At 44.5% G+C, this 24,964-nt stretch overlaps 1 protein-coding gene across 1 annotated transcript; it reads left to right on the forward strand.

Moving 5' to 3' along the window:
• The first annotated feature begins 8,750 nt into the window (after positions 1-8,750).
• On the forward strand, positions 8,751-24,755 carry LOC115457437 (transmembrane protease serine 9-like). Its single transcript, XM_030186854.1, has 10 exons — positions 8,751-8,794; positions 9,021-9,183; positions 10,571-10,824; positions 10,978-11,114; positions 11,543-11,690; positions 18,851-19,012; positions 20,392-20,542; positions 21,472-21,725; positions 23,185-23,321; positions 24,460-24,755. Exons 1-10 carry the CDS (start codon positions 8,755-8,757, stop codon positions 24,607-24,609), a joined length of 1,596 nt encoding a protein of 531 aa, XP_030042714.1. The 5' UTR covers positions 8,751-8,754; the 3' UTR covers positions 24,610-24,755.
• Positions 24,756-24,964: the final 209 nt, after the last annotated feature.

Genomic DNA, 24,964 nt, shown 5'->3' on the forward strand with positions numbered 1-24,964 from the left:
AGCAACGAAGAATGTTTTTAAATGAAATAAGTGGTTTATTTTAATACAGAATCAGTGAAATGGAGGGCTATATTCTTCTATATAGGACCCCTATACCTAATTCATTCCAGAGATGTTGATTTTCTGTCCTGCTTCTAAAATTTGTCACAGCTCCACCTGGTTTTTCTAATATTCTTACGGTAGTAGCAATTAAAGACATAAACTCACCCAGGACAGTCAGTCTCGTTCCATTGCCAAAATACTGTACATTTGCTGAACACAGTGTGGAAGAGAGAACTCAAATCTCTCCCTCCACCTTCCTTCCTGTCTCAGCAGACAATAAAACTCTTTCTCTATCTTTAACCCTTTCTGTCCATTAATATATTTTCATGTTGCTCAAATCATTTAAATTAGGTTCCAAAAAGACTTGAAAAATACCTTCTGTAAGTCCCCTTCCCACCCCTCACGTCCTGAACTCATGGTGGACTGGAAGTAAGTCCCTTTCCCACCTACAGTCCCAAGCTACTAACCTAAATTCTTACCCAAAAGCAAAGCCTATGCAATTTCTGCCCATTCTTTCTACTCCCTAGTCTCAGACTTTATCCCTTCAATCGCCCCCACCCCCACCCATCACCACCCCTACCATTGAGGATCCCGTTTGTTCCAGGCTTTACCCCTCACTCCCCCACCTGCAAGAATCCTCTGACTACTCCTCATTCCCTCACTGCCTGTCCCGGGCTTCACCTCTCACTCTCTGACCACTGAGGATCCTCTGTGCCTGTCCCAGGCTTCATCCCTCACTCTCTGACCACTGAGGATCCTCTGTGCCTGTCCCAGGCTTCACCCCTCACTCTCTGACCACTGAGGATCCTCTGTGCCTGTCCCAGGCTTCATCCCTCACTCTCTGACCACTGAGGATCCTCTGTACCTGTCCCAGGCTTCACCCCTCACTCCCTGACCTCTGAGGATCCTCTGTGCCTGTCCCGGGCTTCACCCCTCACTCTCTGACCACTGAGGATCCTCTGTGCCAGAGTTTACTCCTCCCCCTCCAAATGCTGAGGGTGCCATCGCCAAATATGAGGGGGAGAGTCTGAATGAAGCCCCAGTGCTAACTGTGTAAGCAGGGCCTAAAGGTATCTATTTTTATATCTCTCATCCCACAACATCCATCTGTCTCTGCCTGTTTCCTAGCTGAACGTTTTCCAACACCCTCCAGATTAAGAAGGCAGACAGGTGTCAGAGCCCTCCCAGATTCAGACTTAGAGACTGTCCTGTTCACCTTGGACAACACTCTCCGAAAATGACCTGAGGAAGACCACACAGAGGTGTCTGTCAGGGTGTGGGGAGAGACCTTTTAATGTTTCACTCCAGTTTTCTGGCATTTCCACACAGTTTTTAGGATTATCTCAGGTAAATCAACAATCTAAGCACTTACCTAGGACTGTTAACTTGGTCCCATTACCAAAGTACTGTGTGTAGCTTCCAGAACACACTGACACCTGCTCCTACAAAAAGCTGTGAACCCACACTTAACAGACGGAAACCTTTTCTTACTGTTATTCTATTACTTCAGTGAGGAAATAGACTTTGAAGTTCAGGCTGTGTTTTTCCAGCACAGACCAATAGGATGAATTATTTTAAAACTCTAAAATTCCTCAGCAGATTGCTGGTGGCAGAGGGAACATAGTTCTTGTTATGATACAGATAATCTTGAATCCTAGGATGTTTCCAAAATAATATATATATATTTTTTTAAAGGTGGCTTATCTGAGTATCGAATTAGAGAATGAATGGGCCAGAAAAGGTCTTTGAAACCATTGCCAGCCTGTACCTGAACTATCCCGCAGATGTCTTCCTGACCTTGTCATTACATCCACTAGTCATGGACACTCCGCATTTTACAAATTCATCAGCTCACCTAGGACAGTCAGTCTGGTTCTGCTGCCAAAATAGTGTAGGGAACTGGTCTCTCTGAGCGGAGTCTCAAGGAGTTTAATCTTTTGAGGCTGATTCTCCACAGATCACCCTTTTGAGGCTGATTCTCCACAGATCACCCTAAGTCTTGCGCTGGGATGATGCGCTAAGTGCAGATTCTGTAATGGCACTTGCACGTCCAATCGCTGTTATAGAATTACTGCGCACCTGACTGTAGGCAGAAGCTCTTACACTAGCTCAGTTCCAGGAATCACATGTATAGAATGTACGTTTGGGAAGCTTGCCAGGTGCCCTTGGCCTGGATTGGCCGCTGTCGTGGGCAGGATGCTGGGCTTGATGGACCCTTGGTCTTTTCCCAATGTGACATTACTTATGTACTTATGTAATGACTGGCGTAACGCTTGCACCTCTCTGTAGTTAGGTACATATATGCTATTGATCTATATAACGAGTGTGTGATTGCCTGGCCCGCCCTGCAGCTGTGCGCACGATTTATAGAAATACCAACTAATGGCAGTTTCATTAGTGCCAATTAGGAGCTAATCATTCTGTTACATTATTCATGCAACTGACTCCATTCCATACGTTACACGCACAGCTTGGACATGCAGGTTTCTAGAATTAGGGAGATTTTGTCTATTAATGTATTTTATTCTGCTTTAAGTCAGTTTAAAAATGTGCTTCCAAAACAGTTTGTCATCACAGTGGACTGGATGTAATCGTGTCCTTCGGTTTAAGCTACGTAGCCTAAACCCTTATCCAGAAACAGAGAAAGACCTTCAGCATCTCATCTCTACACCCCCCCCCCCCCCCCCCCCCCCCCAAAAAAAAAAAAAAAAAAACAGCAAGGAACAGTAGGAGGAGTGGCCTAGTGGTTAGGGTGGTGGACTTTGGTCCTGGGGAACTGAGGAACTGAGTTCGATTCCTGGCACAGGCAGCTCCTTGTGACTCTGGGCAAGTCACTTGACCCTCCATTGCCCCATGTAAGCCGCATTGAGCCTGCCATGAGTGGGAAAGCGCGGGGTACAAATGTAACAAAAATAAAAATAAATAAATGTTTTAATAGAACCACAGACAAATTAAAAGCACAAGAAATCCGATATGACTATGTTTCACCCGAAAGCTGCAATGTAAAAAAATATAGATGAACCTCAAAGCAACAAAATTTGATGACAAGGTTATAACTGATCATAAACAACATAGTAAAAATATGAAAAAGACTGCAGCGTTTGGTTGAAACTGGCCTTTTCGGATGACTTGAGCAGGTCTAATAAAATATCTGTTTATTTTTATATTCAGTACTGTTCCTTACTGTCTCTTTCTTTTTCTTGGTTTATCTGCTTTCTCCTTGTAATTTCGAGGCTTAGTGAAGATCAGCCTCATAACCCCTCAGGCTTTACCCCTCTGCCCCCCCCCCCCCTGTTGAGAATCCCCTGTGCCTCTCATAAGCTTTACCTCTTCCTTACCTTGTACGATAAGGACAGTGCCATCCCCCAGTATGAGAGGGGAATTGTTTGAACACAATGCTAGACAGGTGTATCATAACCCACAGCGGTGGAGAGGCCATGACAGAGGAGTGAAAGGGGGAGAGGAAGCCCCCAGAGCTAACTGTGAATAAGCTGTTTGCCAGTTCCCATCTGTCTCTCTCGCTCTATCTGAAATGTGTCTAATATCCTCCATATTAGTAAGACAGACAGGAATCGGTTCTCTCCAATCTTCAGGGTCACTGGAGAGACTGTTCAAGCACCTTGGACAGCACTTTTTAAACATGGCAAGAGGGGTGGGAGTGGGGGAGGTAGAGCTTCCAGAGGTTGAAGAAGCTGTCCAGGGACATTCAACTTCCCTAAACTTTTGGGAGTCTGCCAGACCCTCAGTGCCAAGTCCTGCAGCCTGATTAAAAAGGGAATGAGGAAGACTCCTTACCTAAGACAGTAAGCTGGGTCCCGTTTCCGAAGTACTGTTCTCTGTTATTACACGGTGCACAGTTACTGACTTAAAAGGGGACCAAGTCTGTGCACAATAGAACATTAAAGATTAACCATGCTCGGGGAGTGGGGAGGGGCTGCTCCCCACAACAAAGACAGCAGGGGTTCAGATAAGATTCATGCACAAAGTGTCCAAACAGCACACAAAAGAAAGTGGAAGACACCATTCCCAATTCTTCAGGATACCGTCACACTGTGGGAGCTGCCTTGGGGTCTTTGAAAACTGCTTTTCCCAACACTCATTTGCTCTGGTAAAAATGGTCCAGGGTTTCTTGTATTAGGAAATTCAAAGCAAACTGCATTAGTCAGGGAGGACAGAGAGGGTCAGGGAAGGGAAAGGCAGTAGCTACAGATACAAGAACTGCTGAGGGCCGAGAAAGGGGCAGGAGGGACTGTACAGAATTAAGGAACAGTTACGGCACCCACAGTGTCTCGATTCCTTGAATGGAAAGTTTGTGTTTCGCTCTCACCTTGAACACAGCTGTGAGAGTTCTCTTCCCAATCCTCCCCTCCTCCAAGCGACTGGTGCCCCAACTTTAACTTAGGTTTTTTTGTTTTAATTTTATAAAGCAACAAGCATCAAAAGGTCCCAACCAGACCACAGGAAGAGTAATCACCTACCTAGGACAGTCAGCTTGGTTCCATTTCCAAAATACAGCTTTTCAGTGTTCACACTGTAAGACAGCTGCCGAAAAACCTGTGTGTGAATACAGAAGCCCTGAACCTCACCAGCTTAAATTGCAGTGCTGTTTCTAGGGTAGAGACTAGGTCTTACTGTATATAATAGGGATGGACATATTAGTTAACAGCGTTGTGAGGGACCATACGAAAGTGTAGTTGTGTCCACTGGTGACCCCCGCCCGGCTCACTTTCCACCACTAATGACAGGAGACAGTGGTCTAGGGGCTATTTTTTTGGTAATTTCACTTTTAACTGCAAGGGCTCAGTTAGGAGATGCTATTTTTAAACCTACGTGGGCAGACTGGCTGGACCGTACAGGTCTTTATCTGCCGTCATTTACTATGTTACTTTGTGTTATTTTCCAGCAAAACTTAAGCCCACACATAAAGCAGGTAGAAATGTCTGCAACGACCGAGGGTCTAAGGCGCCCTTGGACTTTGCCCCCATTATGGGCACTTTCAGAAATTGTCCCCGTTGTGCTGTAACCAGGGTCTCCAACCCAAGAAGAAGAAGGACCGATGAGCAGAATGTGAGAACTCCACCGTCTCCTGGGGAGCATTAAATGTTACATTCCCTTTAACACCAGAAATAGGGCAAACTGCAGAATTGGCAGAGCTATAAAAAATACAGCTTATCCCCCCCCCCCCCAACAAAAGAAGAAAGGAACCCAAGAATTGTCTGTCTGTCTTCTTACACTGCAAGTTCTCAAAAGCAGGGACTGTGTATTATATTGGTCTGTAAAGTGTCATGTATGTCTGGTAGTGCTATACCAATGATGAGAAAGATAAATTAATAATTAAGTCTGCTCTCACCAACTCTGTCACCCCTACTACTACTACTACTATTTAGCATTTCTATAGTGCTACAAGGCGTATGCAGCGCTGCACAAACATAGAAGAAAGACAGTCCCTGCTCAAAGAGCGTACAATCCCCCCCCCCCCCCAACAAAAAAACTCCATGGCAAATATAATACTACACAGAAGGATGAGGATAAGAAATATATCGGAGATGTAGCAGGATAGAGAGAGAGAGATTCACACATAAGTTTCCCCCTCAGTTCTCTCTCCACAGTGCCAGTGACTAGAAATGAAAAGAGGTGAAGGTTTTTGTAAAGCAGCTCCATTGAAGTGTATCATCGTGGCCCCCCAGTCCCCACGGCGTTACAACCTCATACAATAAATGCGAGGTCTCGCCTCCCCTGTGGTCTCTATCCTCTGACACAGTGACTCTGAGCTGCTCTGTGCTTCAATAGTGGAGTGGGGGGGAAGGGGGGCAGAGGGAGGCACAGGTGTCGCAGCACGGAAGGGGATGTGGGTTTCTCGGTGTACCTCTTCCTCATCTTCCGCTTCGAAGCAACGATGGGAAGGTAAAGTGCCTGGAAAATTCAAGACCAGAGCACATTTTGCTCTAGTTTCTCCTCCTCCCTTCCCCCCCCCCCCCCTCAGCTTGACCCCCATATCCAGCAGCAAGGGGTGAAGGAATTATAAAATATGTTCTGGCTAGGCTGTATGTTTCCACCTCTTTCCTCTGTGCCCCCCCCCCCCCCACCCCTTACAAGGGTAAGTACCCAACTTTCTATGCCCCTCCCCCTTCCCCCCTAACTAGGAGAAATACACTTTGCATTCAGAACGCACTCTGTCTTCTGAAACATATGTGTAGCACTACATTGTAGTGCTACAGAGAAGGCTGAGAACCTCTTGGTCCGCCTTTGGCACTGTTTTACTTCCTTTGGTCCCATTCCTCAGATTTCTCTCTAGTTTGCTGTGTTCCACCTCATTTCAAACATTTCAAGTACTTTAGAGTGAGCAGTGTGTAACTGTTACAATTTCCCCATGCAGGTGTCTCACTGATACACAAACACGACATAGACAACTGTAGAGGGGCCACAGGAAAAATAACCAGGAGTAGAGGTGGGAGGAAGCTTCTGATGAAGATGAGTCCACTGGCACCTCCTGATTTACTCAGAAAAATGGACACAGGAAGCACTCTGTTTGGTGAATAAACTAATCATTTGAAATACTTGGGGGATATAAGAAGTTAATGTGTTTTAACTCCTAAATGAATTCTTCCCTGGTGCTGATAGAGCCTATGAGTTTTATTCTTAGGTGATGAACCCTCCAGATGAGGGCAAACTTCCATCGCTTTTTACCTTTCCCAGTATGGCAACACTTGTATACTTATTTGGGGGGTTTGTTTCGCAAATTGGAAAGACCAAAGGTCCATCAAGCCCAGCATCCTGTTTCCAACAGTGGCCAATCCAGGTCACAAATACCTGGCAAGATCACAAAAAAGTACAAAACATTTTATACTGCTTATCCCAGAAATAGTGGATTTTCCCCAAGTCCATTTAATAATGGTCTATGGACTTTTCCTTTAGGAAGCCGTCCAAACCTTTTTTAAACTCCACTAAGCTAACCACCTTTACCACATTCGCTGGAAACGAATTCCACAGTTTAATTATATGTTGAGTGAAGAAACATTTTCTCCGACTCATTTTAAATTTACTACATTGTAGCTTCATCACATGCCCCCTAGTCCTAGTATTTTTGGAAAGCGTGAACAGATGCATCACTTCTACCCGTTCCACTCCACTCATTGTTTTATAGACCTCTATCATATCTCCCCTAAGCCGCCTTTTCTCCAAGCTGAAGAGCCCTAGATGCTTTAGCCTTTCCTCATAGGGAAGTCGTCCCATCCCCTTTAGCATTTTCGTCGCCCTTCTCTGCACCTTTTCTAATTCCACTATATCTCTTTTGAGATGCGGTGACCAGAATTGAACACAATATTCGAGGTGCGGTCGCACCATGGAGCGATACAAAGGCATTATAACATCCTCATTTTTGTTTTCCATTCCTTTCCTAATAATACCTAACATTCTATTTGCTTTCTTAGCCACCACAGCACACTGAGCAGAAGGTTTCAACGTATCATCAACGACGACACCTAGATCCCTTTCTTGGTCCGTCACTCCTAACGTGGAATCTTGCATGACGTAGCTATAATTCGGGTTCCTCTTTCCCACATGCATTACTTTGCACTTGCTCACATTAAACGTCATCTGCCATTTAGACGCCCAGTCTCCCAGTCTCATAAGGTCCTCTTGTAATTTTTCACAATCCTCCCACGATTTAACGACTTTGAATAACTTTGTGTCATCAGCAAATTTAATTACCTCACTAGTTACTCCCATCTCTAGGTCATTTATAAATATATTAAAAAGCAGCGGTCCCAGCACAGAGCCCTGGGGAACCTCACTAACTACCAACACCAACTGCAGAATTCTCTCAGAAGGCCAGAAATTCAGGCCCAGCCTTTGGGATCTGAAAATTCTCCTCTCAAACCCAAGAGGCCCAATCTCAAGAATAGGTCAGGATGGGAAACATCCAGACAGCATTTGACAAAATTGTGAAATAGGAACAAGTAACTTCAGGGAAGCAAAAAATAAATAAATAAAAAATAAAATTCACAGAAAAAAAAATCACCCCAAACCCAAAACATATGTAGATTGAGCTACCAGAATTCTGCCCCTCCAAGGGCTGAATTTAAGAGTTGAGCTTTTGTCTAGTAAAACTCACAGCAGAATCCATCTTACAACCCCCAAGTTCCTCTACAGAGCAGTTCAGTTCTTTAAGGTCAATTTGGGATACTGCAGGATTTGCGACCTCAGAAATTCACTGCCTCAGAAAAAACACATAGGTCCCTTCTCACCCCCAACCATCAAGGTTAGGTAAGATATTTTGGTGTTTTACAGAAGGAAATACAGGTCTGGGGTGACATCTGGTTTTAAGGCTGTTTTGCTGCAAGATGGCCTTGACTGCGTATTTTACCAGGTGAAAATTCTCTCACGGCTCAAATTAGGCTACCCTGATAAATATAACCTATTCTGGAAAGCTCAGAAATTATAATAATACAATGATAAAAATAAGAGACTTAAACTCTAGGACATTGAAAACTTACTTATTTGAAAAATGTTTCATAAGAATTTATCTAAGTCTCTTGACAATTGCAATCCACGTTGAATTTAATGGATATTGCAGAATATAAGAATCAGATAAGATAGATAAATAGAAAACAGAAAATCCTTGAAAGAAACAGATAAGGGTGGCTAGAGGTGTATTTATAACCAGCTTTTCCAGCAAGAACTGCACAGCGAGACTGAGTCCAGAGAAGAATTATGAAGTTCCTTCTGCTTGCAGCCTTCCTGGGAGCCGCCGGTGAGTTCCAGACAAGAAACCAATTTTTAACTACCTTCTCCTAAGATATAGAAAAGCTACTGGAACCCCCTCTAGTATTTCCAAGCCATGAGTTCTCTGTCTTCTGTTAGAATCTGCTCTACTGTACAGTTTCCTGGGATCTCCTCTGCGCTCTCTGGAATTTGCTGGATTCTCTTCCGGTATTTTCCGTTGTGGAAGTGTCCACATGTCTCTCTTTCTTTTTCAGTGGCTTTCCCTGTGAATGATGATGATGATAAGATTGTTGGGGGATACACCTGTGGCCGAAATGCTCTCCCCTACCAGGTGTCTCTGAACGTGGGTTATCATTTCTGTGGGGGCTCCCTGATTAACAGCCAGTGGGTTGTGTCTGCGGCGCACTGTTATCAGTCGTAAGTACATCTCTAACGCCTTGTCTCCGAGCTTCTAAGTGACTTTACATCTATGGGGATGCAGGGAGGTGTCTCTCTATATCCATGGCTGTATTATGGTTGAGCGACTCTCATACGGTGACTGTATAATCATGGGGATATTTTGGAAGCGTAGCCCCTAATGGTTAGTGCAGTGAGCTGAGAACCTGGGAAACTGGGTTTGATTCCTTGTGACTCTGGGCAAGTCACTTAACCCTCCATTGCCCCAGGTACAAAACTTGGATTGCGAGCCCACTAGGGACAGAGAAAATACCTGCTTATAATACATGTAGAAACCACATCGATTGTACCCAGAGAAAGGCGGTATATCAAATCCAGGATATAGCCTGAGTCCCCAGTCCTTTGCATATCTAAATCAATGACATTCCCTCAGCCCCGGGATGAAAACTGAATGACTCAGAAATCAAATGCCTTCTACATAGAGATGATCTGCTCATTCTGTCCTACCTCAGAGGGTCCACAAGAGAATCCAACCCTACTGGAGACCTACTGCAAATCCGGAACAGACAGATTAGGATTTTCCAGAAAAAAGAAACAAGAATTCTGTAACACTTTCTAATTTACCTCCCCCCCCCCCCCCCCCCCCCCCCCCACCACCACCACCACCACATTTTACAAAACTGGACTAGCAGCTGCCAGTGCGGTAATACCGACACAGTCAACTCAAAGTGAATGGGTTGGTGTCGGCATTACCCTGCGGCTTTGACAGAAGTTTTTTTTTTACTTAGTTAAGACTTTAGAACATACTTTAGAAAATTTTGAAAGCTACCCCCTTTCTCTTTATCTACCAGTAAATGTATTACTTTGATAACTTTTTTGGCAGGACAATTTTACATGTGTTGTCAATCTGTAAAAGGGGGGAATTTATACAGGGCGATTGCACATCAATAGGGGAGTTAAAGGGAAGCATCTCTGCAGAGAGTGACTATGTATATCTAAGAGTATTGCGGGGAGGTGTCTCTTCACCGGCGTGTTATACAGAAGACTCTACCCATGCAATGACCTTGTATCCAAGCAATTAGTGTATGTGTCTCAGGCAGATGTCTCCCCAGTAGTGACTGTATATCTAAAGGAGGTGTCTCTCTAGTCAGTGACTGTATATCCACACGTGTGTCTCAGGGAGATGTCTCTCTAGTCAGTGACTGTATATCCACAAGTGTGACAAGGGGAGATGTCTCCCTGGCAATGACTGTATATCCAAAGGAGGTGTCTCTGTAGTTGGTGACTGTTTATCCACAAATGTGTCTCAGGGCGATGTCTCCCTGGCAGTGATTGTATGATGGCATTATACGTAGGCGACTGTATATTGATGCATTAACCACACGTCTCCCGTCTCTCTCCCCTGCAGCCGTATCAATGTGCGTCTCGGAGAACACAACATCGCAACATCAGAGGGCACAGAGCAGTTTATCGATTCGGCTAAAGTCATCCGACACTCCAGTTACAACTCCCGCACTCTGGACAATGACATCATGTTGATTAAACTGTCTCGTGCTGCCACCCTGAATGCCTACGTGCAGCCTGTGGCCCTGCCCTCCGGTTGTGCCGCCGTTGGCACTCAGTGTCTGATCTCCGGCTGGGGCAACACCCTGAGCAGTGGCAGTGAGTACCAGTGCTATCTTTGGGGGTGCTGTCAGGAACAACAGGGACCCTCTTTAGCTTTGCTTCATCACCACACCTGTTGACTCCAGCCTCAGGAAAGGACAGGTCTCCTTTCAAGAAAATCTAATGATCTCCTTTTTTCTTTCTCTTCAGCAAACTATCCAAACCTCCTGCAGTGTCTGAATGCTCCCATCCTGAGCAGCTCCCAGTGTAGCAACAGCTACCCCGGTCAGATCACCACTAACATGTTCTGTGCAGGCTTCCTGGAAGGAGGAAAAGACTCCTGCCAGGTAAGGGGACCAGCAAAGTCAGCTATAATTAAAACTGAAACACGGGGTCCCATGCAGAGAGTACCTGGAACTGTAGGGGATTAGAGCTGAAAGACAGGAGGTAAAGGGAGGTTCCCACACAGAGAATCTGAGAAATTGAGATAACCTCCAAACCCATTTGGAGACATAGACCCAAGAGAATCAATGACAAAAACCAGGAATTAGATTGGAGGTACAAAGAGATATGATAATTCCATTAATGTCACATATAGACCTCGGATTAGAACTGAGTAGCTGGGGGATAATGTGTCTCCCCCCCCCCCCCCCCCCCCCCAGTGACACAGGTGGGGTTTAAAGCAGAGGCCCAGGAGTCAATCACCAAGTCATAGTGAGGTGAAGGGAACTGGCACAGTGGAAATGTGACCGGAGATTCTTCTCTTCTCTTTTAGGGTGACTCCGGTGGCCCTGTGGTGTGTAACGGACAACTGCAGGGTGTCGTGTCTTGGGGCATTGGCTGTGCCCAGAGAAACTACCCCGGGGTGTATACCAAAGTGTGTAACTACAACAACTGGATCGCGAGTACCATCAACAGCAACTAAGACCAAGGAGTCCAGCCTGAGGCCTGTACTTATCTATTTACAAGAATAAACAGACAGCGTTCACTTTAATTATTCGTCTCATGTTATTACTTATGATGTGTGTGGGTCAATATTCGAGAGTTAAGTAATGCAGAGCTTTCCAAAAACACTCTTAATGACTGGGACAGGAAGGGATTTCAAGAGACCATCAACTGTCAAAGAAATATAAGACTAGGAGGGATCAAAGCGGGACACCTAAAGTCACAGAAAAGAACGATGGTAAAAGGGACTTTCAGGAGGGCTTCTAGAGCCAGTGAAAGATGGGCTTGAGAACACAGGCATTGACATTTCAAAATGATTTGGCAAAGTATCCTCTGGAAGCAATGATGGTGCTTGATCAAGGGTTAGGGGGTGCTCAAAACCCACTGGCACCCACAGAGCTGTTTTCTATGCCTGGGAGTATCCTCAGGAGGTTGCTTATAGTCACAGAAGGATGGGGCTGGAAGGATGCTCAGGAGGTCACCTAGATTCAGTGAAAGAGTGTGCTCAGGAGGTTGCTTAGTCAAAGAAAAATGACCTCGGGAAGTCATCTAGAGATGGGAGGAGGTTATCTAGAGAAAGACAGTGCCTAGAACGACCTCAGGAGAAAATAAGAAGAGCATAAGAATTGCCACAGTGGGTCCAGTTCAAAAGTCCATTAAGCCTAGTATCCTATTTCTAACAGTGGACAATCTGGCAGAATCCCAAAATGTAGTTTAGTGTATTTACATTTGCAGAGACGCGAATATATATGCAGAATGTTACAATATAGATCTTTGGGTAGCAGTTTAAAGACACAATAGCAGTTAGCATATGGTGTCAAAGGCCATGGACAGCCATCTAAACACATAATAACACTGTGAAAGGCTAGCGTAGCAGAGGAGGTGCTGTCTACACAAGTACATAAGTATTGCTACACTGGGATAGACCGAAGGTCCATCAAGCCCAGTATCCTGTTTCCAACAGCGGCCAACCCAGGTCATAAGTACCTGACAGAACCCCAAAGAGTAGCAAGATTCTAGAATTCTAAAGAACAACAAGATTCCATGCAGAATTTGAAAGTGTAGCAACATTCCATGTAGAACCCCAAAGAGTAGCAAGATTGCATTTAGAATCCCAAGTGCATAAGTACATAAGTATTGCCACACAGGAACAGACCAAAGGTCCATCAAGCCCAATGTCCTGTTTCCATCAGTGGCCAATCCAGGTCACAAGTACCTGGCAGAAACCCAAAGAGTAGCAACAGTCCATGTACAACCCCAAAGAGTGGCAAGGTTCTAGAATTCTAAAGAGTAACAAGATTCCATGCAGAATTTCAAAGTGTATGGCAACATTCCATGTAGAACCCCAAAGAGTAGCAAGATTCTAGAATTCTAAAGAACAACAAGATTCCATGCAGAATTTCAGTGTATAGCAACATTCCATTTAGAACCCTAAAGAGTAGCAAGATTCCATTCAGAATCCTAAGTACATAAGTGTTGCCATACTGGGACAGACCAAAGGTCCATCAAGCCAAGTATTCTGTTTCCAGCAGTGGCCAATCCAGATTACAAGTATCTGGCAAGAACCCAAAACTGTACAATTTATGTCACGCACAAAGTAGGGTCCGGCTATCCATGCTCTACATGATGCGTCTTAATCCCCACTCCTCAGGACTTATGCCTTATCGAGGAAGCCCTGCCCTTTTGTGGATCGCAAACTGGCTGAAAGACAGAAAACAGAGAGCAGGACTGAATGATCAATTATCCACGTGGAAAAGGGTCAATATTGGAGTGCCCCAAGGGTCTGTACTGGGGCCTATGCTGTTTGACATATTTGTAAATGATTTGGAGATAAAAGTAATGAGTGAGGTGATCGAAGTTATACTTACAATTGTTGAAATGGCAGAGAATTGTGAGGATTTTCAGAAAGATCTTCTGATACTAGGAGACTGGGCATCTAAAGGGCAAATGAAATTTAATTCAGGCAAATGCAAAGTGATGCATATATAAGTTAAAAAGTCTGGATTCTGAGTTAGGAGTCACCATCCAAGAAAAGAGACATTGTGCGTAATGTATTGACATTTTAAATTCAGTGTGCCACAGCTGCTAAAAAAAAGTCAATAAAACTGAGTACTGTGTGTAGTGCAACTAGAAAGTGTTCAGAGAATGGAGACAAAAAAAATGGATCACCTCCCTTATGAAGAAAGGCGACTGAGAGGTGATGTGATAGAAGTTTATAAACCATGAGTGGGTTGTAGAAGGTAAATAGGGGAACAAATGTTTAATGTCAAGCAACACAAAACCAAGAGGACCCTCTATGAAACTAATGACCAACAGATTGAGAATAAATCATAGAACGTTCTCTTTCGTGCACTGCACAATTAAGCTGTGTGATCTGGACTCAAAAAGCAGCTCCCGAACTGTGAAGAGCCTCTTTTTGTGGTTAGGTGCTGGTCTTTTTCGTGACACACATGATCAGATCTGCAGGCTCACTGGTTAGGAAACACTGATTTACGCTCTGAAATACAAGGCTTCAGGAGATCATCTAAAGTGAGAGCAAGAAGAAACCTCAGGATTGTCATCTAGAGTTATTTCTTTTAAAATTTATATTCGCCTAAAATCTAAGCAAAGTACAAAGCAACATATATAATAAATAAACCAATAGATAAATGTCCATCTATATACTGTGTCATCAAACCCTCACAGTCCTGCTCATATAACTAATAATAACAGATAATAATAATCCTCAACAAAACGCTAACAAAAAAATGGACCAGCTGCTGAGAAGCCTGTCAAGAGTTAGGAAAAGGGGCAAAAAGAGACCTCAGGATGTCATCTAAAGTGAGAGAAAGCAGGGGCAAGAAGAGATCACAGGATATCATCTAGAGTTCTAGAAAGATGGGAGTAGAAGGAAATTCAGGAAGTCATCTAGAGTGAGAAACAAAATTGGAAGGCATCTCCAGAGGTTTTCTACATTCAGAGGAAGATGGAACTGGAAGCATAGGTGCCAGCTTTCTGGGTGCTTGAGCACCCCCAATATTGAGGAAACTCCTTCACTTTGTCCAGTGAGGGGCAATTTGTTCTGAGTTTAGTACCTCTAATCATTTTTGAAAAGTTGGCTCTTATGCCTGGAAGGAACTACAAGGGGTCATGTAGAGTTTGAGAAAGGTGGGTCTGGAAGGAACTTCAGGAGGTCACTTAGAGCCAGAAAAAGATGGATCCGGAAGGAACTTCAGGAGGTTACTTAGTCTGAAAAAAGATGGGTCTGAAAGGAACTTCAGGAGGTCACTTAGAGCCAGAAAAAGATGGGTCTGGAAGGAACTTCAGGAGGTCACTTAGTCCGAAAAAGATGGGTCTGGAAGGAACTTCAGGAGGTCACTTAGAGCCAGAAAAAGATGGATCCGGAAGGAACTTCAGGAGGTTACTTAGTCTGAAAAAAGATGGGTCTGAAAGGAACTTCAGGAGGTCACTTAGAGCCAGAAAAAGATGGGTCTGGAAGGAACTTCAGGAGGTCACTTAGTCCGAAAAAGATGGGTCTGGAAGGAACTTCAGGAGGTCACTTAGAGCCAGAAAAAGATGGGTCTGGAAGGAACTTCAGGAGGTCAGTTAGGGGGTAATCCTATAAGTGGGCACCTTCTTTTAAGTACTTCATTACCGCGCAGTCAGAGCCCGTTCAATAATAGTATATATTTGTGTCACCCACACAGGTGCACCTTACATGTACATGTCACAGTTACACCAGCCATAGACCTGGCATAACTGCAGACACATAAATGCAGCAAAGGCATGTGTAAGTTGCAAATGAAGTGGCAGCCCCTCCCATGTCTCACCCATAAGTAACATAAGGATAGAGCCGGGAAGACTTATACAGTCTATGTCCCTGAAACAACAAAGACCATGATCAAGTATATAATGTCACATTGATTGTTGATTCAATGTAGAATTGAGAATTAATGAGACTGTTGGGCAGACTGGATGGACCGTTCAGGTCTTTATCTGCCTCACTTACTATGTTACTGTGTCTCACCCATGCCCCTCCCATTTATGCAATGTCACATGTTCTTACAGAATACCAGTCAATTTGCTGCTTCGTTACGTGCATAAATTCCAGTTTTCTGTATATTTACGTGTACAAGTGAGAATTCCCTTTTCGAGATGGAGAAAGGTGGGACTAGAACTTACTTCAGATGGCCACCTAGAGAGTGATCTACTTGGGTAAACAGTGAATTTACATGGATAAACTGGCCACTTAGAAAACTGCCCCCCCCCCTCTATTTAGCTAAAAGCACATAAACACTTTAAAGGCATGTGCACATTTTGCTGGGTTACACTAGCATTTTCCAGGGAGTGTTTTTAGGTCCGGGGGGGGGGGGGGGGGGTAAAATAAGACACAAGTATGGAATTTTCAAAAGTGGAATCAGAAAAGATTGGGGTTTGGAAGGACCTCAGGAGGTCACTAAGAGTCACAGAAAGAAGGGGTTGGGAGAAAGCTCAGGAGGCCACAAAGAATCAAAGAAAGCTGGGGCTTGGAAGGACCTAAAGAGATCACCTAGAGTCAAAGCTTTGAAGGTCATTTAGGGTTAGAGAAAGATGAGACTGGGAGGGATCTCAGGAGGTCACCTAGAGTCCAAGAAAGATGGGACCAGGAGGGTTCACAGGAGGTCATCATTATTAACTACAGACCAGACAGATCTTCCAATATATCTAGGTTCAATTTATGTCACAGAATTAGGCATTAATCTAATTCTCGAAATGGACACACCTTGAACGTTTGCTACAAGCGCTTATTTCGTAGTCAGCAGTGGATGGCCCTGCTGGGGAAGGGTGAAGTAGGCAGTCTCTTTGATGGATCTCTGCAGGCAGATCTGTCTGGAACATTGTAGTTTCTGTAGCTAAACCTCACCCTAAACCTGCTCTCAGGATCACCACTACTCACCGTATTAAAGGTATCTGTATGGAGAATATAGGTGTGTATTTTAACCTGTATATTAAATGGGTAATTTTGTAACAGACCGTTTCAAAATGGCTTCCAAAGCTGTAAGGTGCTCTGCATAGCTGGCATACACAGAACAGCTCATGACTGTCCTGGCCCAGGTGCAGCTCAGCCTTCAACTCATGTGGTGGTCAGGCAATGTGCCCAAGGTCTATGGATTTCAGCCACCCTCCAGTGAGAGTCACTGGAGCTGGAACAGGAAGATATGAAAGTGGCTGCAGTTGGCGTTTTTCAGCGCTATCACAACATCGCTCAACTGGTGGGGGAAGGTGATGGAGTTCAGATGTCTCTAATATCCATTTCAATCCTTTCCCCTTCCTGCTCCCTTCTCCCACCTCAATTCCTCAAGACCCCCTATCTACCTCTTCCATCCTGGCCAATATTTCTGTGTTTCACCTGCATTTTGCTGGAGTGTCTCCTGGTATTTTCATAGTAAAATAGAATAACAGCAATTAAAGACCAGGTGGCCCATTCAGTTTGCCCATAAAGATGTCTAGGGTTGTACCGGTGGCTCCATGAGGGTTACCCCCCTCGCCTTTGTCTTTAAAGTTGTAATTCACAGTACAGAATCTATTAAGCCTGTTGACTTCCATCAGTGCATAAAAAAAACTTCCACCATCCATTTTAAATAACTTTGTGTATGATTTTTTCTATTTCAATGTTTCTTTATATATAAAAAGCAGTATCTTCTCTTGCACTTACCTTTTCAGGAGACAAAAGGTCCCCAACGTCCATCAGTGTTTTGCAGTATCACAATATCACACATTCCCCCTGAGGCAGCAGTGTGATATTATGAAAAGCTGGCCAATGTTGGGGACCTTTTGTCTGCTGAAAAGTTAAAAAATGCAAAGTCATTTGCTCTGCTGACCCCACTGCGGCCATTCCTCCTGCTCCGCAGATTGATCAACCTTCTATTAAAGTCCTTGGTGTCCTCGTTGACCATCAACTCAAGACTCAAATCAATGAATGTCTGCTGTTCTTCATTCTACGCCCTTCACCGTGTTCACTCTGTTCACCCCTTTCTCCCATCCTCCACTATTGCACTCTGCACCATGTCATGATCATTACATGTCTGGATTATTGCAACTCTCTCCATGCCGGCTTGTTAAACGTCTTCAGTTAGTACAGTCTACAGCCATACGGTTACTTCCTAATGGCCACGCATTTGATCACATTACTCCTCTCCTTCACTCTAAACGCTGGCTGCCTCTTTCCTCTTGTATTCAGTTCAAACTTTTGACCCTCATTTACAAAGGTCACTTTCCCCACACCCCTGACTATTAACAATGTCTACTCATTTCCTACACTCCCCCTCACACACTCCGGGCCTCTGATGCTGGTCTCCTCTCCCTACCTCCTCCTTCTGCCATTCACTTGGATGTCACTCGTTCCTCTGCTTTCAGTTATATTGGTCCTGTGCTCTGGAACTCACTTCCCTTGCAGATCCACTCTGAACCCTCTTTCGATACTTTCAAACCCCATCTATTCTGACTGGTTTTCCATCTTTTACTTGTCTTTATGTTTCCTTCCCTTGTTTATCTCTTTCTAGCTTTCCCTGGCAATCTAGGGCGAAATTGGGCAGGAGCAATGAAGCCCACCGAGGCTGTTGCTACCGGTTGTGGCAGCCATATTGGATTGCATCCGCTGCTGTGCCAAAGCAACGCTCCTGTCCAATTTCCCCCTAGACCACCAGGGACTTCTCCAGGCATCCACCACCCTCTCCATAAAAACATGTTAAGCTCTCTACAATTCACTGGAGTCTCTCCTGGTATTTTCAGCTGCTGCACCCTATCTTGGTATATTCAGACCCTGCCCTTCTGCATTTTGCTGGTCTCTCTCATGGTAGTTTCAGCCCCTGCAATCTCTGAGTTTTTGGCCTTAGATGTCCCATCAGGAAAATTATTCGTTAACTTCAGGATGCTAAGAATACTTGACTGATAAAAGTTACTAATGAGTCTATCTTGCAATACCCTGAGAAGGAAGCCTGCTGGGCAGGAATAATTAGTCCCTTCGGCAGTATAAATATTCTGAATTAGTTACAACCGGTCCACTGTCTTCACATCGGGAACAGGAATATGAAGGGTCTCCTGCTTTTCGCTCTTCTGGGAGCAGCTGGTAAGTCACTTTCATACCTTCATCTGCCATTTTGTCTTTTCTCTGTCTCAGACTCTATCTCCATCACTCTTTTCCAAAAACATCCAACTCACTTCCATCTGCCATCCAGAACCCTACTGGATAAGGGCTTAGGAGATTCACTGGACATCTCCAAGGAAAGGCTGGGGAATAATACAGAGAGCACAGGGGATGAAAATAGCAAGACAGATTCCAGTAAAACACAGGAATAGCAAAGGAGACTCGGCAAAATACAGAGAATCCAGGGACTGAAAAAGAAAACAAAAAACAGAGGACAATGCATGAGCTAAAAATAGCAGAGGAAACCCTGGCATAATGCAAAGAGTGCACACGTGGGAAGTACTCAGAGCTGGCCCTTCAGTCGTACGTCCCCTCACCTGTATTCAGCGTCTTCCCTTCTCTGTTGTCAGATATCTCCCCTTCCCTTGCTTATTCCCCTAACCCCATTTGCAGCACCTTCCCTCCCTTGTTTACTCCCCACCCCCCATGTCCAGCATCCCTTTCCTCCCAGTGCCCAGCATCTTTTCTTCTCTTCCTCCCCAGATGTCTTATTCTCTTCCCCACTTAGTTGTCCGGCATCTGCTTTTCTCTTACTTACATGTATTTCTTAGGATTTATTTACTGCCTTTTTGAAAAAATTCACCCAAGGTAGTGTGCAACTTCCCCTCTCCTAGTCATCCATCATATCTCATTCCCACTCCCACCATGTCCAGCATCTTGAGAGGCAGGAAAAGGTTAAGAATATTGGAGATGACATTGGTGTTTCAGGCTGCCAGACACTGGAAAGAGTTTTCTGGGGTATTTTGATCTTGTTTTAGGAAAAACATTATGACTTTGCATTTTCAGAAATTTCTATACAGAAGAGAAAGGTCCAAATCTCCTGTAAAATCAAAACAAACGAACCACAAAAAATGGCGGAAGATAAACCAAAACAGACCAGAAAAACAAGGGAGTAAAAGCACCAGAAAAGTTTAATGGGACCCAGAAATTTCTATACCACAATGGTTTATACATTTTAATGTTTAATGGTTTTTTTTTAAATTCACTGTCCTCCCAGAGAATTGTTCTGGCTTTTGATGTTTTGTTACACGCTTTGAACTGCAAGTGTTATGTTATCTCCACTTTTCCATTCCGCTGCTGCTGTTGTTTGAGCATCCACATGCACTCGTGGCCTTCTCAGTATCGCCTCCTCCAATGCGAAAGACTTTGAGGTCATATACAGAGAAAACGACAGCAGATAAAGACCACATGGCCCATCCAGCCATCTTCTCTCCCATTCTCTCCCCTGGAGAACCTCTGTACTTGTCTCACGCTTTCTTGAATTCATGGGTACACAAAGGCCAGCCACTGTGCTGTGGTCATGTCTGTGCCACTCCACTGCCCCCCTAATTTCTGCTACTATAGGCAAAAGGCTTCTCTGCCTAGTGGTAGGACCAGTCCTAGAAATACCAGGAAAGACTCTAGCGAAATGCAGAGAACACAGGGACGGAAACTATCAGTTGAGATTCCAGCTAAATGGAGAGTGTGCAGTGCTTGAAATAGCTAGATCCAGCTCAATTTCTCTTGTTTTTCAGTTGCTTTCCCTCTGGAGGATGATGATAAAATCGTGGGCGGTTACACCTGTTCGGTACCCTATCAGGTCTCCCTGAACTCTGGTTACCACTTCTGCGGGGGATCCCTCATCAATAACCTCTGGGTGGTGTCTGCTGCTCACTGCTACAAATCGTAAGTTCTGATCCTTGAGTCTTTTACGGTTGAGACCCCAACCCAATGCCCAGAAAAAGCAATGTCCTCTGTCCATGAATTCCCCAGGGCTTTGCACGGGGTTTTATTTCTCCAAGATGTTGTTCCTGACCTCTGGAGATGCCTGGGATCCTGCTTCTCTTGTCATGGTTGTGACTGAAGAAACATTCATGGTCTCTGGTGGAGATGCACTGGGGCTTACAGTGACACCTAGTGGCTGGGTTTAGAACAGCTTCACAAGAAGTTAGAAGGATCTATGTTACATAGCAAAAAATAAAAAAAAAGGCTAATCCAGTGTTTTCGAAGTCAGTCCTGGAATACCCCCTTGCCAGTCAGGGTTTCAGAATATTCCCAATGAATGTGCATGACAGAGATTTGCAAACAATGGAGGCAGTCTAGGCAAATCAATGTCATGCATATTCATTGTGGATATGTTGAAATCCTGACTGGCAAGGGAGTACTCTAGAACTGACTTGGGAAACACTGTGGTTAGAGCAGTGCAGGGGAGCCTGGAACAAATCCTACTCCAGTTTCTTGTGACCCCAGGCACTTAGCTCTCCATTGCCTCAGGTACAAACTCAGATTGTGAGTCCTTCAGGACAGAAAAATACCTGCTGTTCCTGAATGTAAACCCATGAAGAAGGCTTTCAAGTGATATAAGTTTAGGAAAACAATATTGATGTCTTGATGATCAGAGCCAGCTATAAAGCATGTGCATGGATGTAGTGTTTGATGCCTCCTTGGTCAGAGTCAGACAAGGGTAGGAATGAAGAGATTCCATGCAAGATGGTTACCTCTAAAAAACAAATGGAAGTTGGAGGCATCAGTAGAGGTTGGACGTGTCACAATGGATCCCTAACAAGAGTCAGCAGCTCTCCTCCAGCACTAACTTCCTTCCTATCTCATTTCAGGAGAATCCAAGTGCGACTGGGAGAACATGACATTAAAGTTGAGGAAGGCACAGAGCAGTTCATCGACTCTGCGTTGGTGATTCAACACCCGAAGTATAATTCCTGGTACCTGGACAATGACATCATGTTGATCAAACTGTCCACCCCAGCCATACTGGGGCCCCAAGTCCAGGTCATAAACTTACCCAGCCAATGTCCAGTTCCTGGGGCACAGTGTCTCATCTCTGGCTGGGGCAACACCCTGAGCAATGGTGGTGAGTATCTCTACTAGGGAGTGATGGGAAAAGCCCCACCTCCCCAAAGTGGAGGAGTGGCCTAGTGGTTAGGTTGGTGGATTTTGGTCCTGGGGAACTAAGGAACTGAGTTTGATTCCCACTTCAGGCACAGGCAGCTCCTTGTGACTCTGGGCAAGTCACTTAACCCTCCATTGCCCCAGGTACAAATAAGTACCTGTATATAATATGTAAGCCGCATTGAGTCTGCCATGAGTGGGAAAGCGCAGGGTACAAATGTAACAAAAAAAATCATGCAAAAAGGGAAATGGAGCTTCATAGTGGCCCCAGGTGGAGGGTCAGCTTAAGCAATAGGTAGATGAGGTGGTTACCTGAGGTGGCAGCTGCAGTCAAAGCAAAACAACCCCACAAACTCAACAAACCACCAGTGAGGTGGGCAGCATTCATCCAGATAAGTTTGCGAAATGACTTTCATTACATGTTAGATAAATATAGATATATAATAATGAAACAGGATTATTCTGGGAAGGGTGGTGTTGGACGGATATGATTGTTGGGTTTAATTATCAAAATATCAAGGGGGGGGGGGGGGAGAGAGTGAAATAGAAGTCTAATTGGGTAGCTAAGATTAACCTAGGGTGCCTAATATCCTTGTGCTCAGCCTGCACAGAGGACATCGAGGGGTTCTACTGTTTGGAATATCACATACACGTTTGGCACAACCCACCTAGTGCTTTATTAATGACCAGGTGGGAGGACCTAGGTTTGATTTCTGAGTTCAGCGATGCAGCATCTGCTCCTTCGGTTACTGGGGGGGGGGGTGGGGGGAGTACAGGAATTTCAGTCATCATTTAATTGGGATGGACAAGGGGTATCTTCAATTAACATAAACACAGAGCGACCCAGTGGCCAGGCTCAGGCTCCACAACTGCAGTGTCTAGGTTGGACTGAGGTGTTACTTTTATGGGAGTGGGGTTGAAATATACAGGTGGAGGACCCCCCCCCCCCCCCCCAATCATTGTGAATGAAGCCTTATATAGTCCCACAGAGGGTCATTCTGATTTAGCTGGATGTGCAGAGGAATACGTGAAAATTAGTGGGACATCAACCCCCTAGAAACAGATATAGATATGACTCTTGGTCTACATATCTAGTTGCAAATTTTAACCTAGGCTGTGAGGGGTGTATGTGGGTGGGGGGGGGGGGGGGGGGGGGGAGTCACTTATCACCTCTAGATGGAACACCCTTTTCTGTGCTGCTGGCTCCCATTGTGGCATGCTCTTGCCACCATGTGGCTACCTTAATGTACTGCAGATTGCTTCCTTTTCTCATCCAAGCGGATAAACCCATTTCACCCACCTCTCACTGCCCTGGCAGAATGTATTTCCTCAGTGGGGAGAACACTTTGTAACTAACTTACAAAGAGACTGAAGAGCTTTCCTTGGTTGTTTTTTTTTTCCTATATTGTTCCTTTCTGCAGTAAACAAGCCTGACCTTCTGCAGTGCGTTGTAGCTCCAGTCCTCACAGACGAAGAGTGTAAGAACGCCTACCCTGGACAAATCACAGAAAACATGGTTTGCGTCGGCTACCTTGAGGGAGGGAAGGACTCTTGTCAGGTAAATCATGGCAGGGCACAAACACTGTGTGAAGGCTGCCTCCAGGACCAAACCAGGAGAGGGAGAGGGGGAGAATTAAAGGAGAGAGAATGGTTATTTCTGGTCTTCTTCACTGAGAGTAAAACCCTTAATCACTTAGTAAAGAAGGATAAGATTTAAATGAAATCTATTTTAAAATGAGGAAAGCGATAGCGTGAAAACAGGTAGATCTTTAGCAGTGATTCCAGGGCCTGTGGCCAAATCCCAGTCCTTCATGGCCAAATCCCAGTCGGGTTTTCAAGATTTGTACAATGAATATGCATGAGATTGTATTGGATGTATTTGCTTCCTCTATATGTAAATAGATCTCATGTATATTCATTGTGGAAATCTTTTGGCAACGAAGGACTGTGGTTGTCCACCCTTGTCTTAGGTGAACTTTCAGCCTTGAGTCTCCTCAATCAACTTTTAGGTCTCTAGGCCAGGAGCTCTCATCCCAGTCTTCAGGGCACACCTAACCAGTCAGGTATTCAGAATGTCCACACTGAATATGCATGAGATCATTTGCATGCACTGCCTACTTTGTGTGTAAATCTGTCTCATGCATATTCAATGTGAATGTCCTGAAAATCCAACTGGCTGACTATGCCCCAAGGAGTGGGTTGAGAATCCCCATTGAATTTTGATAATAAAACTCATGATTACCTCAATACTCCCTCCCCACTTCCCTAGTGCTCCTGTAAAAATGTCTATCTGGACAATATTCAAACTTGTTTCCTGTGCTTATTTATAATGAGGCAATTTTCAAGAGCCTTGTGCCTGAGTAAATGGACTCCTTGAAAACTGCCTGACACCCTGTGGCTAAAAGTACAGATTGCAGGATCTTATACATATGTGTCAGGACATAGGGTTTTGTGTTGACTTCAGCTGCTCTTTCCTGCCTCCTTCCATACAGCTGACCCAGGTGACCTCTTAGTCCTGTAATGCCCCAATATAGTTCCTGCAGACAATGAGCTCACCCAGTTCCTCCAGTAACCTCACCCTCAGGTCCTAAAAGAGCTCTTATAGTGATCCCATGCAGTTTTTTGTCGAATTCCCTACAAACATGGCGTGAGGTTCCCATCATAACATTAATGCTCTGCTTTTTCATTCCCTACAGGGTGACTCAGGTGGTCCAGTTGTCAGTGATGGAGAACTGCAGGGTATAGTTTCCTGGGGCATCGGCTGTGCACTGGAAGGTTATCCTGGAGTTTACACCAAAGTTTGTAACTATGTGTCATGGATTCAGGACACTGTCGCCGTTAACTAAGGTCATGACAGAGAGCAAAATAAAGTAATTAAATTAGAGGAATCATATACCCACTTCCGTAAAACCTTAAAAACATACTTTTTCCACAGTACATTTGAAAGCAACGCATGGTAAAGGGATAACAGACGCAATGGATGTTGTATTTTCAACCTGCAGCATTATAATCTTGGTTTTTTGTATGAATGTTACTGTGGTTTTGTTCACTCACCTCTTAGTATGGACGTTTCTGTTTTTCCAGTGCTTTCCTATCAACTAATGGATTTCTTAGTTTGTATGCCCGTGTTCTAAATGTATATTTTTACCATGTAAACCTGCTTTGCCAATGCAATAAGTAACGGTATAGTAAATAAATAAA

The sequence above is a fragment of the Microcaecilia unicolor genome, chromosome 14 (genome assembly GCF_901765095.1).
Source record: "Microcaecilia unicolor chromosome 14, aMicUni1.1, whole genome shotgun sequence".
In the NCBI taxonomy this organism is placed as follows: Eukaryota; Metazoa; Chordata; class Amphibia; order Gymnophiona; family Siphonopidae; genus Microcaecilia; species Microcaecilia unicolor.

What these genes read in the sequence shown, in the direction of transcription:
- LOC115457437 (XM_030186854.1), top strand. Translation starts at nt 8,755, where the DNA reads ATGAAGTTCCTTCTGCTTGCAGCCTTCCTGGGAGCCGCCG. An exon ending in GCGGCGCACTGTTATCAGTC is followed by an intron (nt 9,184 to 10,570) that starts GTAAGTACATCT and finishes TCTCCCCTGCAG; the next exon opens with CCGTATCAATGTGCGTCTCG. An exon ending in GAGGAAAAGACTCCTGCCAG is followed by an intron (nt 11,115 to 11,542) that starts GTAAGGGGACCA and finishes CTTCTCTTTTAG; the next exon opens with GGTGACTCCGGTGGCCCTGT.